The sequence below is a fragment of the Calliopsis andreniformis genome, chromosome 5, assembly GCF_051401765.1.
Source record: "Calliopsis andreniformis isolate RMS-2024a chromosome 5, iyCalAndr_principal, whole genome shotgun sequence".
NCBI lineage: Eukaryota > Metazoa > Arthropoda > Insecta > Hymenoptera > Andrenidae > Calliopsis > Calliopsis andreniformis.
In genome coordinates, this window is record NC_135066.1 from 8,647,277 (window position 1) to 8,668,210 (window position 20,934).

Below are 20,934 nucleotides of genomic sequence, written 5' to 3' on the forward strand. Positions count from 1 at the left end.
GAGTGTGCAATAGGGAAGGCGATGCAGAGGAGAAAGAGGGAATCAAGAAGGGTTGGGCTGGTGATATTGATTTTGCAGCAACAAACCGGCGGCCGCATTTCATAGACTATCGAGGCTGGCCTGCGAGCGCGGCAAACACCAGAAGTTGCCGAAAAGTTTCGAATATTATTGATAAATGTAACGCTACCAGCTGCGTCGAGTAAATCGGTTATCGACTATAAAACACAGCCACTTCACGACCAGTGTTCCCTTTCGTCTCTTAATCAATCTATATCTGTTTTCCGATGCTGCTCGACGTTTCTGGTTACCAGAGCTTGTATTTTATTTCATTTAACTGTTTTACCAACTTTCGAGACCCAATATCTAGCGTGATGTAAAAGTAACCTTCTCTGAGATCCACTTGGGTTTTCTTCAGTTAGGTACTATACTTAACTCTTTAGTATTAAGTACTTACAACATTTGAAACGATGAGTTGCAGGACAGTACAAGTCCAAGATTAGCCACTTTCAATTAATCTTAAAACTACACGTATCTGGATTCCAGAGAGATTTAAAGACTGGTCATTTTCGAACTCATTAGAGCAAACGTTAATTGTAATTGCAAAATGACTTGCCTGTTCAACAGTGCTATTGTGATAATACAAAACTAATTTTGTATTTTTTTTAAATGATGAGGAAACTAATTGTAGAGAAACTTTTCATATTTGGTTCGGTTTTGTAACGTACATTAATAATAATCAGGAAATATGCGAGTTGTTATTGAAAGTAATTATAACTTTCGCAAATGTTTATGAAATTTTCAAAGTAATTTGGTTAACTACAAGTAACTACTTCCCAGGCAATTTAACATTTCACAGTAATTCACAATAGTTGACAACAATACGTACAAATACTAATCGCAACTTTACTATAGTAGTTCAATAAATATTCATTCATAAACAGAATTTCTCATTTTACTTTAGCTACTAGAATTTGAAGTCACAAGTTGTGAGCAGATTAAAATGAGCAATTATAGTCCGTCTGTACGTCGTAATATCAGATGGCAGTCACGGAGAGAACAACTGACGTCTTTTAACACGATTTTGATTTACCCGCGTGTAAAGCAGTTTAAGATGTCGACCTTGTATTCGCTGACCTGTAAACTACGATAAGGCCTACTGTGCGATAAAACTGGACTTAAGAACAGCGAAGTTAGGTTGTGGTTTGTCGTTTCGAACTGAAATCGCAGTGACTGCATGTCCCTTCAATTCTAAAAGGTTTGCAAATGTTCCTACGTTTTATGGTCAGCTTGCCTATTTTAGTAACTGTAACGTTAAATATCTTCAATTACTGTGCATAAAACATATCTTTTTTTCAAAGCACAAATCATCGTCGAAGCAATGTTACCATATTTTAATTCTCTCAAGCACGAAATATTTCTGTACATTCTGAAAAGAAATAGGAATGCAATCGATATCAACTCGAGAATGTTATTAACAAATACAGAAATATTCCAGGAAAATACAGCAGTAACTAGGCAGAGGGATTGAGCGAGAGTTAAGGACGCTGGAAAGGAGAAAAGCAGGGGCTAATACAGAGATTACATTAAGCGAGATTTCCGAGTCAAATGCTGAAATGATTAGCATTAATAGGGAACGTCTAACCAGATTAGCCGCTCTGTGATATACCCGTCTCATCCGTCGGCAAGCCGATTTTATCTCCGAAGGGAAAATTTCTTTTGATCGAGGATTGGTCGAATATTATCATCCTGGTGGCCATTTCTAAAAAACGATTTACGAAAGAAGTATTTAGATGTCTATTTGAACAAGAGAACTTCCATTTTCATTAATTTATTTTTAGATTAATATAATACAATTTTAAATATATATATTCTTTAATTTTATATGAGTTTTCCTACTTGTTTTTTCCTGAGAAGTAATTGTTTAGTCAGTTCTAAAGATTTTACTGAATACCTTACTCATAAATGAAGAAATTGATTCGAGTTGCATAAAATACGTTCGATTAACTAATGTACAATTTTACAAAACTACTAAAAGTAGAACATTCTGAATACGTTTCACTTGTAAATTAGTCTATAATAGAAGAAAGATAGGTAAGTTTAGAACCTGTTGCTTAAGGAGTGAATTAGGAGCACTTACTAATTAAGTATTATCTAAATACTTTCTTTTTCTTTTAAAGACAATGTTACTGAAGGATGTAATGTATCTCCTGAAGCTACCATTAATTTGAGGGTCGGTCTAGCTTAACGCAAACACAAGGATATTGCCAAGGACCCTGTCCTACCTTTCGCCAAGAGGACAGGGTTCATCAAAGGGCTCTTGTCAAGGGGACATGTTTCCCTTATATGATAGCTCCTTTGATCTTCAAATGTATCATTACACATATACATATACTTATGCATACATACATACATGAACACTTAGCTGTTCTCGGTAAATGTTTTGAGGTGGAAAACTCTTCTTCTTTCTGATTTCATTTCTAAGTAACCTTAAACCTTCGCGTACATGCTACGTCAACTTATTCCTATTTGAATTACATGTAAGTATGGTCGTTTCATTGAGAACTGATAAAGTAAAACAGTAGGTATATTACTTTCATGTTCTAGAATTTCATTTTCAGAGAGCGTGATAGGATTCTAGTTAAATTTGAGTTTCCATTAATTCGCGTCTGGACATCAATTCCATTAACTACTACCGCTGAGATGATGGCATAAAAGCATTTTATAAAATCCATTCTCAGACTAATGGATAGTTGCGTTCCGTGTCGAAATAATGGATAGACTAGGAAGAGAAAGTATTTTCGCTCACTGCATTTCCCTTTGCCCGATTGTTACGCGTATTTTCAATCACGGCAACGGAAATTTATTTTAAAAATAGTATGAAAATAAACCTTCCACTGTGCGCCCATTCAATCTATATGTATATACTAAGGGATAAAGCACACAGTGAATTTAAATTATAGTACATTCTCTCATTGTAAATGACTTAATTTATAGGAAAGCAATTAAAAACAGTCCGTGAATCGCAGCAATCAGTAAGGTCATTTTTAGCCAACTATGATAATCAACAGAAACAAGTACAAAAATGGTGTAATAATCTGTAAATTATGGTAATTATTTTTAACGTTATTAAAATTTATTGAAACAAGATAAATGTAGATGATAATTATGGAAATTTGCTTTAACTAGCTTCGTTTACAATTACGAAAAAATTATGAGGACAGTTTTACAGAAATTAATACTTCTTCTTTCGACTCCGTCATATGTAACTATATTAAAATGCATCAACTTTAATTAATAATTTTTTTATATCTGTATCGTAAATTAATTTCATATTTCGCGCGGGATTCTTTTGCAATTTCAAATTAGTTTCTCTAAAAAACTTGAACGAAGTATTGAACTTGAATGTTTGCCCAAAAACTACCTTAAGTAGAATTGCTTTTATGAAAATCAAATTATACCGAAATTTCATCCCGAAATTTTGATCGTGAAACCATATTACGTACCTCAGGTTTAATATCAACCATAAATAGCACGATTCGTTAGCATAATACCCGAATTTTATAGCAATTTGATTGCCACTCTCAAAATTGTAATTCAAACTAGCGCCATAGCCTAAACACTGCCGGGAAAATCAATAATTCGGGACAGCAGCGGTTCAAAAATCGCATAACCACGTAACAGCGAAATTAATATAGTTCCCAAGTCGCACCCGCAGGAAGTTCCTTCATTTCCATCTAAATATCCAACAAACTCCCAGCCGTAGCACGAGTCCAGCTTAGCCTGGCGTCAACAGGAACTAGCTGGTATTTCGCAACTTTATTGTTCGCATTCTGGACGCAGCCAATTACCTTGCTGACTCTTTGTTCCGTAAATACAGGGTGTAACACGCGACAGCGTGGGTAACTTGGGCGGTCTCGTCATTCAACGCGCCCACGCATCGTCTGTTCGACGCGTGTCCTTTGATCATCGTACCGCCTCGATACTCTATTATTACATCATACCTGCTGTTTACGAGCAAACGCAAGAGAACGCGCGGCGCAAGAATTTATGAACGACAGATGAAGCAAAGATGGGCGGTGGGTCGTTACCGCTGGCAAATCCGGAAATCGATGGAGCCGACGCGACGAGCCAGTGTGTTCTCGCTGCGATACTCTATGCCCGGTAGCTAATATCTGCTTCCATCCATCGATCTACTCTTAATGAACTTTCTGATCATTATCCGCGTCCTCGCTGTCTCCTTCCGCTTCCGGCTGTTCAATCCAGTCGGTCGAACTTTACTGTCAAGGTTCGCGTTAGTCCCTGGAATATGCATCTAGATTTCACCACGATGCTCTTTGATAGCTTACCACGTGCCCCGTATATGGGTATAAGGAGTGAGCAGTGGATGCAAGAGGTATTTGTATAGTCATTAATTAGCACTAATACACTGTATAATTATGTATAAAGGTGTGGCTTCGTTGAGGCAATAACGATCAACGTTTTGTCGTTTCTTGTTGCTGCATGTTCCAAAAGGTTTCCTATCAACTGCAATTTGAGGAGACTTTTTGTTCACACTAGAGTAAAACTTCTTTTATCACCTTTTATGCGATTGAACTATGATTATTTATCAACTGTTTCTGTTGAGTGTGTATATTCAATTTACAGAATATGTATATTAAATTTCCAGTTTAGTAAATGGTTACTGCAAGCTTACAAAATTCTGACTCGCTTTTCTGTAACAGGTTGTTTAGATTATAACGTTCTTTATCATTAAAATTGTATATACCAGAAAGGAAAAGCAATTACAGGTGTCGGAGATTGTACTAAAGAACTTCCGCTCCAGTTCTTTCGCTGCACAAATTAATAGGGAAAATGCACTGTATGGGCTGAGTCCTATAAAAATGTTAATCCTTTAAGCAAGCCAAGACTGAGCTCTCTTTATGTTTTAAAATATGCACGATATTCGATGTCCTCAAAGCACCGCGAGTAACACAGGAGTAATATACGCTTACTATGCACTAGAGACTAGATCAAAGCCAACCACAATTTATACACTTTGTTTTTGTTTCTTTTTTACCTTGAAAGCTCAGTGGGGATATTGATCGTGTCCTCTATGAAATTGTCAATTTGTTTCGAGAAAAATTTGATAACAAAACTCAGTCTTACACTTGAGTTTCGTTAAATTTAATAAAGAATCCTTTTCATCGTATTCTCAGATAATTCTTAATAATATAGAAGAATTAAAAGAATTTTGAGCCAATACGTCTCACATCTAATTAAAAAAATAAAATGTCTGAAAATTGCCTTATTATCAGACTTTTATTACGTTTCTAATGACGCTTATATAGTAGAACATAGTAATTCGTGTTGCTGTTGTACAAGTTATATAGAGATAATCCGATAATCTTACCTGCTAAAGCTGTAGAAAATCTAGCGTATCTGCTAGATTTGATTCCGTGATCGAACGACTATCTGTTCAAATCCCTAGAAAACGCAGCACGAATGGAGAGAATAAATTTCAAACATCATTTCGATGGCTTCTTTTCGCGATAACTCGCTTGTAACCCTTCCGTCGGGCACCAGGAGGCATCAACAACTCTACCGAGACACGCGCATTTCATCTTTGGCGCTGCTCCAGCGCTTCCGGGTGGTTGCCTTTACGACTCATCGCTTCGTGAAATCCTCATGTAAGTCCCTGATTCTCCAGTGTTCCTGTCTTTTACTTGATAGGTTTTTTCATTCAAATTGTTTTTTAACACGGCGATATTAAATGGCAGATTAACAATAAATTGGAACCATTTGATAACAAATCGATCAATTTTTCTTATTAAGAAAAGGACAGTGGCTGTGGTTTAGTGTTATATTAAGAACTTGATTTGTAATTATTTTAGAAGATCATGGTAGTTTTTAGATAAACGTGAGAATTTTAAATTTTGTTCAAGTTTTCAGCAAAATTAATTTGGATTTCAATTTCCCACGTAGTTATCGACAAATTATTAATAAAAATTGAAAGGGAAAAAGTACATTCAGGAACTTTACTAAAACTGCTATGAAACTATATCAAAGTGTTATGAAGTTTTCACGGCTTTTTCGTGGCAGCTACTGAAAAAAGGGGCTTGTGTAAAAATTTGTCAAAAGCTAGTCAATTGAATGTCTTATTTTCTTATTACAATCACGTCTGTCAACATTCAACTTTTTTCAATAAATCTCAATACAGTTCAAAATTATTATTACAATCTTTTACCAATTTTATATTTGTCGCTTATTAACAAACTCCTACCTAACCACCTTAAACAGAGATATCTTCTAAACGCCTTTAACCATCTATGTCTATCAACTCAAAGAAAATGTCAAACCAAACGTTAAGCAGATTTATCAAAATATACGTCGTTCCGATAAGTAAAGGTAAATGACAAACTAAAGTCTGACACCGACTAAAGAAGAGTTAATCCAAAACGAATCAGTGTCAGCGTCAGATTAAGCCAAACCATGCTGCCCTCGTAATGGCTGACGGTACGTACCGGGAAGTAGACAAGTAAATCCCCTTCTATTCTTCGGCTGCCAATGGTAGACGTTTCCCTTTCGATTCATTCAACTCAGCAATTTTTCCACGATCGACGCATAGTTTGAATTTACTGCTGTTCTCGAACATAGAGTTTTACGAACGTAGCAATCTGTTTTCAGATATGATCGTCGTAACTCCAAGACACGCACGCTTTCCGCTTCGATAACATTTTTTACTGCTTTTCGATTAACACTCAGTACACGTCTATAAATGTTCTGCGAAAGGGTAAACTTGACTTAGAAGCGCCCAAAATTATATTGTGTCCCTGTGAAGAACTGATGACAATATTGTCTCCATTAAGGTGAAAAATTAATAGCTGCCAACACGTAACTTCATTCCAAAATTGTTCTACTTGGAATGCAGACAATACCTATTGTAGAGTCAACAAGTAAAATTCTTGGCATCGGTGTGATTATCTTTGACTTCAATATCTTTCATTATTTAGATTCTTAATATTGAAGTACTTGTTGCTAGCACTCTGAAATACTATTCATCAGCGTGATTCGTTAAGCTTATACGAAAATTAACTTGAAAGAACTATTATTCTTTCTAATACTCATACACCTATAAATAAACTACCTACATAATATAATTAAAAAACCATGATTTTTAAAGAAATATTATAATATCGCCATTTAGTGCAAAAACTGTTATTTCTCTACTAATAATTCCCGAGAAAATTCTTTAGAAAATATAATTTAAAATATATTTAATGCAATTAAAAAGACTGCCCCAAAATCCAAGTTACCATTTTCTAACATCAGCCAACGAATCATTGCTCAGCAATTTCACGATGAAAATGGTGGACAGCATTGCATCGCGGGGAAAGTCGAATTAGCGGGAGGGTCCGATTTATCGGCCTGTCAAGTGTGACCCAGCAAATCCGGTGTCTCCATCATTCCATACCAGTCATCATCAATCACATGTATGACGAACAAACACATCGACCTGCAAGTTATTTGCCAGAGCCGTCTGGTTATTGAGTTATTGACTTTCCCGAATCAGGTCATTCGTGTCAAGGGTTGGCTCAAAAAGTGCATTGGTCCTCCTGAATGCAGTACACTCTAACCAATTTCAAACGTATTGCAAGCCAATTACAAGCTCGATGAACAGAGTTTTCCATCGTCGACTCATGCGCTGTTGAATTTCAATGCTGTTTTATTCGAAAAATGTGTCTCCACTGCGACCGCAAGTAGACAACCACATTGTTGCTTCAATTTAAGCGCGACACCATTCTCATTAGGTCACGTTCCTGAGCGTAAATTTATTTCTCGACTTGATACTATAGTTACCTGGAACGTGCTCTATGTGGAGAGCTCAGGTCGAGGATTTGTTCGAAATACGTCTAGGTATTCTTTGAATTCAAAGTACGTTTTGCTAGAGTAAAGAATTTACCATCAGAAATTCGTGCAACCACCACTGAAAATTGACGTTTTTAATCATTGTTGAGTACGTTTATTTAAGTTTCTAAGGTAGCTCATATAACTTGTTGAACCATAGCATGATAGATTACTACAATATTTATTTCTTGAATCATTTTAATTAGTTATCAAACAAGTATGTTTAAAAGTATATCAGTGTAAAAATGGAATTTATTGACCTTATTACGTAGCTTTTTACTCGGATATTTTTTTCTGTGTTCCAATTACTGCAACCTGGATGCAGCATAAATTATTTTGCAACCAGTAAACTTCGAATAAAGGCTATTAGCGTATAGGGTAGGAAACGAGAACGGTGGATAATGAATGCTGGTTCAATGGCGGATTAATACTACCTATCTATAATTATGGTGCAGCAAAGGGTTCTTGTCAAGCTGGATTATAGCTTTATTAATAAGCTGTTGTAATAATAGTAGCTGTTCTAATTAGTTGTTGTCTCTTCTTGATGCGAATATTTCAGCTCTGTTTCGTCTAATTGCGGTAAATTTGAATAACAACGTTTTAAGCAGTCATCAGGTGCTGCATTAATGAACACGAATAAAATGTTATATTTTTATAGACCATTATTTTTCCTGTCTTTTTTCAGGAAAAAATAGTAACAAAGTGGTACATGGAAATTGTGTATACATTTCATTTACGAAGAATCTGTTTCTTGTTTATTTCAATTCATTTATAAAACCAGTCAAATGTTAAGTTAAGTTTATCGCTGGCAAGTGTATCAAAATGATAGCAAACCTTACTGCAATTTTAAGTATGTTATATTAAGTGCAGAGTATACACATTCATTCATTTCATGCTAAATTTGTTCTTCCACATAACGTAAAACACTTCAAGCGTTCTAATTTTATTTTCTTATATAATTACCGTTTAATTATGCTGTTAGACTGAAGAATACAATTCCCAAAACAAAAGTTTTAATAGTAGTAGATAGTTAAATATCGAAACACTGAAGAGTTACTATGAACCTAAAATCTTGATTTTAATCTATGGCACTTCCTAAACATTTGTCCCTTTTATAGAATTGAAATCATTTAATAACGTATTTCGATATTGAAAAAATGTGCACAGTACTCTAAAAAAGAGAAGCATGCATATGTATTTCTATAAAAGCAAGCGATATTTTTGATTGTCTGATTTTGACATTTTTGCATTTATTTAAAGTCAGTCGCAAGTAAATTGATGCATCAGATGCATATCCTGTACCATTTCGTGCCGGTTTTACAACAGATATTTCGCCGTATTTAATTCCGACATTGTATTCTTTCTCTACGTCTCCTTTTTACGTCACCTGAAGCGAAACGATCGTGGGAATTAATGGTGCGGTAGTGAGCCGCGGCATTTAAATGCTGCATAAAAATTCAGCCACTATCCTACGTAGTAGTTGTTTCTGTATTCATAAGGTTGTTTCGAACGAATTATAAAATTTAAGAATTTGCAAAGAGCATTTGTACATTTCCCTAAATGCCAGACACGGTATAATTGTTTAACGTAAACGAACACCAATGGTTTGAACCTACTGTACGTACTTCCTTTATAAGCGTTTCATTTTGTACTACCTGCAAAGTAGCTTTGTTTATTACACTAGGAAATTATCTCCTTTCTATTTTAACGAACTGTAATCTTGCCGATGCTAAGATAAAACAGTAGAAAAAGATGTACATTCGCATACACAAAGTTCAAATGAAGATAGGACTCTTTTAAGTATCCTTCACTTGAAATGAGGCGTCTTAAACGGTCTGAATTTGTATTGCACGAACTTCGAGCGACCTGACACAAGTGCATGTTATGTGGAAAGTAATTATGAACTTCCTTCAACGCATTTAAATTCAGGAGGCTTGAATTCAAGTAACACTTAACTAAACGAAGGCTAGTAATCTGAACGAGACTTTCAAGTCAAATTACTTGTTCAATCTAAACGAAGTTATAAACAAGAATTCGTTATAGCAAGATCGTATCCTATACAATCATTACAGTATTTAATCTGTCTCTCTTCGATTCATTTTATCATTAAAAACACTGTAATTGCAACAGAAAATATTTTGAGGATTTTAGAAGATGTTGAAAAGAGTTAACAGCGCTAATTAATCCGTAATTAAGTCACACTTTTCAAAAATTTTAGTTGAAACGAGGCGTATCAAATTGTAGGACAGGTTTCGTTAATAAAATTGACCGTCGCTGCGCCGTAATGAACAAAGGGAACCAGTTGCCAAATTACGAGGCTGATTTATAACAAAGAATCCTTTTCCATTGCAAAAAGAATATTTGAGTCACGGGGTTGGCAAATAGTCGACTGGCGGATAGTCGTGGAACAATTTACAGACTGCACCTGGGTAGATAAAGGTTTGCTCTCCGGTATAATTTCGCAGACATGGATAGAGGATTACTTTCCTCGTGCAAACGAGAAGCAACAGGAACGAGCTGTTTTGTTTGCCGACGTGTAAAAAGATCAAGCTGAAAACGCAGTGGATGGTTTCACTGTTCAATTCTGAGATGGAAACGTAATAAATTTTTCTTCCTGTTTTCTTTCCTTTTTTATTCTTTGGAAAAAACGTTTCGAGCGTGTGTTCGATTTTTATCAGTTTCATAAAGAGTTCATATTTAGAGAATCTTCGGATTTCTGAGAACATGAGACTTCAAACACGCCATCCTTGCAGAGGAGTATTTGCGCGTGACAGACGCAGCTCCTCCTGCTGGTACTTGACAGGCTCGCGATTTCGTTCCAAAAACCCTTTTCGTTGTAGGAGCTTTATCATACCACGTACTACAACCCTACAACCTCTTTGCTCCGTATACCTGCTAGCTAACGTAAAAAGCCATAGAATTCTATAAAACTCGGAAGTAGACGGTGGGATGAAAGCTCTTATCACGTCAGCGTCCGTTAGTATCTGGCGTTTTCTACTGGTCGGCAAATGGAGTCCGACAGTTTAAGAGGGCCTGCAATCAGGCGAGACACAATCATTTGTAGCAACCCTCGTTTTTGGAAGTTCAAGTGGAAAGGTTCTGTCATGATTGCGTCGTAGTAACTTTCAACCCATTGAAAATGAGATAAAGAATGAAAGAAATATTTTGACAGGTTAAACGAAACCACAATTCAGCTATTTACTATTTCTAGAGTTAATAGAGACATGTTAGTAATTTATGTAATTTCGTTTAGAAAGTTCTATAAACTCACTAAGGTATTTTTGAAGAGTTATGATAAAGACATGCCGCGATCTTATACTGGGGATAATCTTTTAAATTCATTAGGAATTCATAGTCTCTTTCAACACTGAATACTATAGTGCATCGTAATAGCATGCATAGATAGCTACCTGTTATTTAATTGTTCATAACTACAGTCAGTCACTAAAGTCTATGGTACATACCTACTATACATATTAGGTATAAAGAAATTCACCTCACCCAAACATTCTAATTTTAATGAAAGTTTGTGTGTATGTACAGCTTTTTACAGAAATTCTTCCTTTCAAGATTCTTCTTTGCAAATTTCGAAAAGATAGGTCGTAAAGTGCTCTCACTTCGTGCGTTCTTAATAATAACGCTAGCATGAAACGTCTTTTGAGTATTACGAGATTTCCACACCATAGGATGTCTTCTTTGATGTCTTCCAAGAGACGACGAACTATTTAGAATTAATACTTTCGGTTCCCTTGTATGTAATTTCGAGGTGAAATGGTGCTGAAGGCGGATGGGGCGTTAAGTCGAAGGGCGAGCTGCAGAATCGTGAGTCAGAAGCGAACGATAATGGCGGTTATGGGAGTGGGGCGCTTCTGAGATCCCACCTTCGTGTCACGCAGAGTGACGAGAAGATATGAAGACTCGAAAACGCCCGATGAATACTTAACGTCATCGCTGAAGATGTCCCTGAAGGAGTGGCTGGCAAAGAGCTTTTGATCTCGGGTAGTATTCTTCTTTGATCTCCAGTCGAAAACCAAGGAATCATTTTTCCCTATTAATCCTTCTCATTCATTTAATTATTTCTCAGCTCTCCGAAATTTCTAAAATGAACCGTGAGTCATTAAGCATTCGTCGTAATTCAGACTGTTGAGAGAAATGTTGGTACAATTTCCTAAAGACAATGCAATATGTTTCTTGAGAAAAGTTTAATATCGTGAATGCCTTTGTGAAACTAGCGAATATCAGAGTTTCGAGGAGCTAAGTAGTGTTGACGAGTTGAAGAGCAAAGACAGTAAGGAGGTCGGTTGAACAGATAATAAGGCGTGAGGAGAACAACAAACCACTACGAAATGCGATGCGACGCCACGAAAGCTGACGCTCTGCTCTAATGGCACCACTCTAGATGCAATATTGCAGCATGCATATTATACATATGTATAGTATCCACACGACCACCACTTTCCAGATATTTAGGTCTTTACTGCCAGTTTACATGGTCATAGTGCCAGTATAACAACTTTCAATAGCCACACGCGTGTTTTCAGGTTTCGGCATCATTCTGATTAATCCAGTTACTTCAATTCGAACTGTTAAGATTGACGAAAACTCCATACCTACATAAGTCTAAGAATATCACCAAACATTTTACTTTTTAACAGGACAAACACTATTTCATCTCGACAGTAGTGTAAAAATATATCATATAAAATGTAAGAAATTGTAGAAAATTACATATGAATGTTATTCGAGGAAGATATTTAATTCTAAAACAACTAATTTATGAATTCGTCTCGGTTAAATATTCTTATTTCGTTTCGTATGTCTTATCAGTTATATACATTTGTATGTGTGTACTCATAGGTACCTTAACTTGATAAATCTTGAGCACCCTTTATATCTCGTGGTTACACAGTTGCACACTCGAGCATATCCCAAATAAGCGGAACGCGTACTACACGACGATTTCGCAGGGTTCAGGCTAAAAGACGAGCAAGTAACGAAGTCAAATAAGATACGAGCTTCGAGTGTGAAACATTAACGAGGATTAAATACGTAAAGAGGCGAGCGCATGTAAATTGATGAATAAATAGTTGGATGCGCATACAAATACACAGCCGGATGCTAGATCTCCGTCTCGACAGAAGCAGAGGAGTCCATCGAATTTCTGCGAGCTCTCTCAGAAAACGGTATAAATATTAAACGCCGTCTGTTTCCCGAGTTGCAGCCGCGTCGTCGACTCCAACCGCTAAAATACATTCCTGAAAGCTAAAATATTTCCTCAGTGAATCGACGCGCTTTTCTGCTGCGAATAACTTGAAATATTTCTGTGAGGATCATACTTACATATGAATTTTCCATTCATATTTAATTATATGAAATTATGAATTCATATTACGTAAGAAGGGTAGTAGTTCTGACAGTCATTTATACGTTTTCCTCATATTCAGGCGAATTAAAAGAATTTATTGCAGCCAAAATAAATTCTTCTGACTACTAATTAAATTTATCAAATTGAAGAGTGCCTACGAATTGCTGAATGTAATTTAGAGTCGAACCTCTGGCTCGAAAACCCCTGTAACACGAAGATTCTCTTCATTCCCTTCCGCTCCGCTGCGAAAATCTCTATAAATCGAAATGAAGCTTGCCGTAAGGACCAATGCACACGAGCGATATTTTGACGCACGATTTCATTGCGTTCATACGTTTTTCTTTGTTTTCCCAATTACAAACAACGAAAACAGACATGTGATCTCAAGATTTTAGCTTTTTCCTTGATATTCGAGTTATCGAGGTTCGACTGTATTTTATAATTGAACTTATTAGATAATATAAGGAGAAAAAAGGAATTCAATTTTCAATAATTATAAATCAAAACAGAATTTGTTGGAAGTTTGAGATCCAAAGAAATAATATCAGAACGTAATCACATACAAGCATTCCTATTCATCTGCGAAACGTGCTCGCTTCCATATGCGAAAAATTCTCAATAATGCCAGATACCAGGGAAACGAGCGAAATTTTTTCATAATTCACGAGTACCTGCGTTCGCTTTATGTATGGTAATCTCGCTAAGGTCTGTTTTCGCGTCATTAACTGTGAATCACCAAAACCTGATACGGCACCGAAAAGAAAGAGGAAAGCGTGAATGGTGGAAAAAGAAAGAGGCGGGACAAGTTTAAGACAGAAAGGAGGGAAGCGGAAAAAGGAGTTGCACATCGCGGAAAGAGAGAGAAATTTTCGGGATACGAAGTTATCAGGCTGGGAGGAAGATACGAAAGGGGTAATAGTCTGTAAAAGTAAGAGAGGAGGAGGCACGGAGATTGTAAAATCGATGCGGTCCTTTCACGCCCGCCGCGCCGTGCGAGCAAGCTCATTGGGGATCTCGCATTTTCTGATTTTTCCAAGCCTAGGACATCGTGCCACCGACGCGACGATCGGCTGTTCTTCCACGATCTGACTCTAAACATGACAAATCTGTCTCTCTGGGGCAGCCTTTGACAAAGAACATGACTGGGGAGGCTATTTCGTGTCTTAAGGTAAGTTGGCCACGAAAGGCTTGTAAATTCGAAGGGTTAAAGGTGTTCAAGACGCTTTCGAGATTTTTGACTTGACTCGACTTTCTGTGGATACCAATTTTACTTCTACGCTTTTGGCGTCGCCGTCATAATAAATTCACGTTCGATGCCCTTTAGTGAAAGGGAGTATCGTGATATTCATATTTATTTATGAGGAATGCGTACGTACCTATTGATTTTTCGACGTTACAGCGGTTGGCTCGTTATCCGAGCGCTGCCCTTTCACCCCTTTATGCTGTTCTGAAATTGAACAAAAATGCCAGCAAAAGTTCGAGAGATCGAAGACTGATTATATGTTTACGTGTCTAAATTCCACGTTGGATTATAACTACGCAAGCGCTTACATCTTTTATTCTCAGGAGCCCATAATGAAAGGAAAGCGCAGGCAGAGTATTTTTTGCGAAAATTTATTATCTTTTATTAAATCGAGAGAAGCTAAAACTTCATACTCTATATTTAATAATGTCAATGCATTTAATAAGCTTGTCTTCTATTTCTGTCCTAAATAATTTTTTACGTGCTTTGAAGCTGAAAATGATCTTTCTGTTTCTCTTTTTATTTTCAGATATTTCCACTCCCCCTTGTACCCGCGTAAGGTACAACAGTTTAGAGGATGTTATGCCGCAGGAGTTAGGATTCCTTCAATTAGAATTCACGCCCACGGTCGTATCAAAAATAAGGTAAGAGTTGATTGCCCTGTCGCATGCATCTATAATTAAATGTATCACTAACCTCTTTATCAAGTCAATGCATTTTTATCGACGTTAAATGAACCCCTTCGTTACTCGGAGCTTATACTGGCATGCCTATACATTGTTAACCACCGCTGATCGTGTCTTGCAGCCTGAACGGAAAAATTCTTGCTAAAAGGGAGGCGCTTTGTAGTACACAATTTCACTTAGATAATTATGCAGTAATTAATAACGCCTAATTAACGATTAGGCGAAATTGTATTATAGTATACAGATGGCAAAATTAGGCATAACGAAAGTCACTTTTCGATACAGTTGTTGATTTAAATCTACAAATGGCAAAATGATTTCATTACTCATCACTTAAATAAATTGGGGAGCAGTATTAAGGCGATATTTGCCACGTTTACCCTAAATATTCTATTAAACCTTTCATTCATTACAGCATTATGATCAACCTGTTAAGGAGATGCTACTTAATAAAGGTGATTCAGTGAATGACCAATGGAGGTTCATTTCAATCGTTGGTTATTACACCGCATTAAGGAGTCGATTATCGTGACGGTTACGGCCTCATAAAGGCTTGGCAAGCCTCTGTGATGATACATCTTGTAATCTCTTTCCCCCGAAGTATAACAGAATTTCCCTCGCACTCCTGGGCATAATCTATTTCTAAGGCAAATTTCTACGATCCTATTGCCACCTCTTCTTCTCTAGCCTTCCTTTATCGAACTCATTTTTCGACTTCTTGGTCACATTCTACTGTCATGTTTGTTCTGTCGAGGAGAAGTTGCTCTGACTCGAGTGCAAACTGATAAATAGTAGCTTTCGGAACAGCGGTTGGGAAAGCATTGCTAAGTACTGTGTAAATTTTCCAGCAGTTCCACTCTGAAAAAATTGCTTTCTTCGAGTCATTCTCAAAACTCCCTTCGTCCTCTCTGCCGTTTCTATGTGAGACGATGCACCACTAGAGAGTTGCAGTCGGCGAAGAAAATCCGCGTTAAGGAATGAAGGGATTCTGTTCCGTCGTATTTTGCCTGTAATCCAAACGGCCATCCCGACGTCCCCTTTTCTTCCTTGCGAGCTGGCAAATCAAGAAGTTTCCAAGGTTCCATTAGCTTGCACTTCCTCCCCTGCGTTGGGGATCAAGCACGATTTTCGGCACAAAGATTGGAAATCGCGCTAGACGTTATTTCACCCCTTGAATAGACCACCTCCTCGAGACTATTGTGCCATCTTGGAAACCTCGAATAAGCTGGTCCGTCCACTTAATCCGCACAGCTTTTCTTTCTTGGCCAGGCTTGGGAATTTTTGGGACGACTTATCACCAGTTATTGCCGAATTGATCCAAGATACTTTCCTTCTTGGATATTATGTCCTCTTGGGTCACTGGATGGGAATCCAAGCGAATTTAATGGCGCAGAAGTTTCGCAAGTCTCTTCTGACATTTACGTAGAGAAGTTAATCATGCAACTAGCTCTAGCATTTCTTTTACAATATGAAAACTCAGACTTCCAAAATATCCACGTTTTGTGTTTTAGTTATATTAAAACAATACTGTAGTTCTACTTCGTTGACTGTTCACTTTGGATTCAGTTCGAATGAAATGCAGATGAAAACAATCTTTACACCTTTTACTGGAGGTAAATCATCCACGATGCACGTTCAAAATGTAAAGTCTAAATGCGCCTTTATTTTCAGCCCTTTTTCTTCATTAAAGGCTCCCTTTCCATAATTGATTAACTGCGATTCGTGGTCGATACCCAGCAACTTGCGAAATTTGTTTGCTGTCGGTGACATTTTACACAAGGAGTAGGTATTCGATCGTGTCTGAAGTTGTTGTTGCAAGCACCGCCTGGAGTTTAGGCTATAAATTACTTTCTCAACGAGACGAAGTCGACCACAGACCCGTCAATAATTCATCGTGTTTTTGCTTCCATTGAAAATTGCAGTGAATGACAGATACCGATATACATATTGCAAAAGGAGAAGCATTTAATTTATTGAAACATCAAAAAGAATATTAGATACAATTAAATGAAATCATAAATCGTGAATGTTGTAGGCTACATCTCTTATTTCTTGTCTCAAAATCTATTGTGATACAAAGACCTCTTCTTAAGATTGCAAAAAATTTTAAGATAGGTAAAAAGCTTTCAGTTTTTATTAGTCTGGAATCTGCAATAAATTCCTTGAATGACCAGCAGGTAAACTGTAACTTTTAATTAACATAAGATGCTGTAAATAAAGAATTATCTACATTTAATTAGTATAGTGACTTGTGACTGATAAATTTCTCTAGAAACATGGCTCTGGAACATAATACACTTTTAATTTTTCTGAACTCCTTTAGTTACAAAAATACTACGGTTTCCCGATAAAGCTTTGTACAATTATCGCTGAGAAAGGGAAAGAAGTTAAAATATAAGTAGGTAGTCTTGATTTGAAAAGAGAAGCCTGCGCGAAAGGAATCGGGAAAGGGATCAGAGGAGCGTGAAAGACGCGATCGGAAACGGGAGTTTCGCATGGGAATTGCAAATGCAATCACTGGGATAAAAATTGGCTGTCATCTGACGTAAAACGGAAGGGTGAAAAGAGGTGGAGGAAACAGTGAAAGAACGAGAAGGAAACAGAGAGAAAAAATATATGTAACCGTTAGATGAATCGGTCGGAAATCGATTTCGGGCCAGCGTCACTGCTTCGACTGGATTGCAAATACGAAATTGCATATGTGTATCGCACGAACGAAGTTGATCGAATTCCTGCACGCAGATCGTTTCGTTCCTTTTGTAATTCACGACGGACGACCGCTTTGAATGAAATCTGTATAAATTTAACCGGACAAATACCGTGTCAAATTCCTCTTAACTTATCTTCGACTTCCATTCGAACAGATTTCGCGGCCTGAACGTTCTGCATAATTGATGTTCAGTATGGGTAATAGCTAAAAAGAATTCTGATTATCTACTTATGAAAGGGCCTATCTCCACGAAACAAATTTGAAAGCAATTAATCGTAGAAATGCCTGCATAACCCAGAGGATTCAAATTCAAGGAAAATTTAGTATCGAATGAATCGTTGGTACGGAGATAAGGGATGCACATCTTCTACATGGCCGCTTACAGATGCAGGATACACGCTGGAACGTTTCTTTTTCATATTCCTTACTCGATGAATGTTCCCAATTTGTTTGAAACCGATAAGATCTCGACCGCGCCAGTGAAAATGAGAATCATAGCGCGCGTGCACGAGTGAACCCCGACTCGATAAATTTCAGAAAATCTTATCTTTCTCGGAAGGGTTGGAGAGAGTGGACGACGAGGCCGACTTGTAAAATGGATGAAGAACCACATCTCCCTCGTGTATGGCTTCGCTCAATAAACTTCAGCGAGCCTCGTTGAACTGGGAGAGCCATAATAAAGACGAATCGTTGTACGCTGGTGAAAGTTGTTAAGTGGAAATTTCACGGAGTATCGCGGAATAACCTACCTCTTCGGTTCGCCAGAAGATTCATGAAGCTGGTCCAATTCAAGGGATGCAACGTGAATTTGCTTTTCGGTAAAGCTAATTACTAAGGACTAAACAAAAGATGATGAATTCTGTAAATTATTAGAAAGAAATTCTATAGCTGTAAGCTTATAGCTTAAAGAATAAAACAGGGCATGTGTAATGATGAAAACAAATGGTGGAAAGTAATTGAAAGTGAAGGACAATAAAATACGGAGATGCACGTTCCGCATAAAAGGATATAAATTTGCAAAACGTCAAAGAATTATAAAAGTCGGGGGAGTACAAATTTGATAAAGTTGATTTGATAGCAATTCACTCTTTCTGTTGTAACAACCGAAAAATTAAGAATGATGTACATCTACCTAGGCAAATATTAAACAATCAGACAATACAAACAAGATAATTCCATGTACTGGAAATCGACAGCACATAAAAGAGCTCTGTTTTTATGACTATATAAGATTTTAAATACCCAACCATTGCAGATGTAAATTAAGCAATAATGTTTGGATAATAATATAGAATCAATTTTCCTGTAACGAAATTCTCCCATACAGTGAAACAATTATACAAATTCGAATTACGCAATGCGGACGATCGTCTATACTTATCCGAGAAGCATGTTGGAGAGATAAATCAAGATATAAATCGTACTAGCTACGCTCTGCGTAATAACGTGCGTTATAAATCTCGGTTTCCTTTCCTGTACCGTGGAAGCTCAACCTCGTAATTTATTAAAATCTAATTTCGTTGTTATTTCACGTCAAAATTGACCGGAAGGAGTCTTATTTCATCTATTAACGTCATATTTCGCGTTCACCAGCCGTTTTAGGTTTCTCCGCGTAATTTACACTCTCTTTAAACGTCAAACGATTCCTTTGTCACAGTCTGCTGACACATAATAGTCAAATTTCCTACCATACAATATCGAATTTTCTCTTAGAATTTAGTAGATCGCCACAATGCTCTAGTTTTTGTTTGAAAATTCGAAATGTACTTCTCCAGATAGCTCGTAGAAAACTAATCAATTCTAGGTTCGACTACATAGCTACATATCAGTATTAAATACGTGTGAACGGAGGACACCGAACGCAGAGGACGATCGCGCATACCACGTTAATTGGCGAATCACGAGCAAATGAAATTGTCGTGAGCGTTTGATCTAATTAGGCTGGGACCTGCTGATGCGCCGCCGGCCCGCAGAACCATAATTAAAGGGCAGACTCGAATTAGCCGCGAGTCAACCCGTTGTTAACTACCCCGACGGTAGGTACTATATGTTCGATTTTCGACTATCGCGAATTCTCGATGAACCTCCTCAACCATCTGCTATTTTAATTAAGGCTAACGACGATCGAATTATTTGTTAAGGATAACTTCGGCAACTATGATTAACACTACAGGATCTCATGGGTTACTATGATCTATCTGCAAGTTTACTAAAATAAGTTTCTAAATGTCAGAATATATATAGATAGAAAGAATTATAATTATAACTGATATCTAGATTTATTGCATAGCAACAAAACCCAACTCAGACTTGTACCAGTAAGGATCTTTTTTAAAATTTGGTCAAATTACTATAGTATATAATTTAATGTATAATTACTATTCGTAGTCAGAGTTCTCCATCTAACAATCATGGAGAAATAGGTTAATAGAGTAAGATTTCTTTTCTGCTTAAATTCAAGATAATGATACCATCCTATTCGAAAGAGTGCTGATAGCGGTCAGTGACAAAAACAATTGAAAACATAAATTTCAACGAGTATATCCTCCGATTTCGTTCAACGCACGCCACTTCTCCGTTATTTATGCAAATACGTGCCGCGGTATTTCCATTTTAATCGATAACAACGCGTCCATGAGGGAAATTTACTGGCCCTGCCCACTTGGATCGCCGTCTAATCGCTGACAAAATATTTAGGCAATTGGTCTCTATAGGATTACCCGCAAACTATAAATTTAATGCAGAAAAAATCCTTGCTACCATTAAATGGAATACCTCTACAGTCGAAGAACCGATAAGAAAAAGAGAAGAATGCGTGTCAGCGAATTAGCTGATTTACCTTCAGTCTACAGTCAGGAATTTAACGAATCTTTCCATGATTTTACCATTTATTTACAACTAGCAGCTACCTTGAAAATTTGCTTCAAATTGAATCATGAACTTATGTTAGGTATAATACGAATTTGTGTTTGTAGTTTCACCATGCTTTTAATACAAACATTACTGCTTTCACGAATACAACTAATGGAATTGTTATCAATGAAAC

At 37.0% G+C, this 20,934-nt stretch overlaps 1 protein-coding gene across 1 annotated transcript in view; it reads left to right on the top strand.

The window, feature by feature from the left end:
* Window positions 1-20,934, top strand: part of LOC143179321 (uncharacterized) — a 78,637-nt gene that overhangs the window by 27,266 nt on the left and 30,437 nt on the right. Inside the window, exon 3 of the mRNA XM_076378505.1 lies at window positions 15,022-15,136. Within this exon, the coding sequence (XP_076234620.1) occupies window positions 15,022-15,136 (115 nt within the window). The remainder of the gene's footprint in view (window positions 1-15,021; window positions 15,137-20,934) is intronic.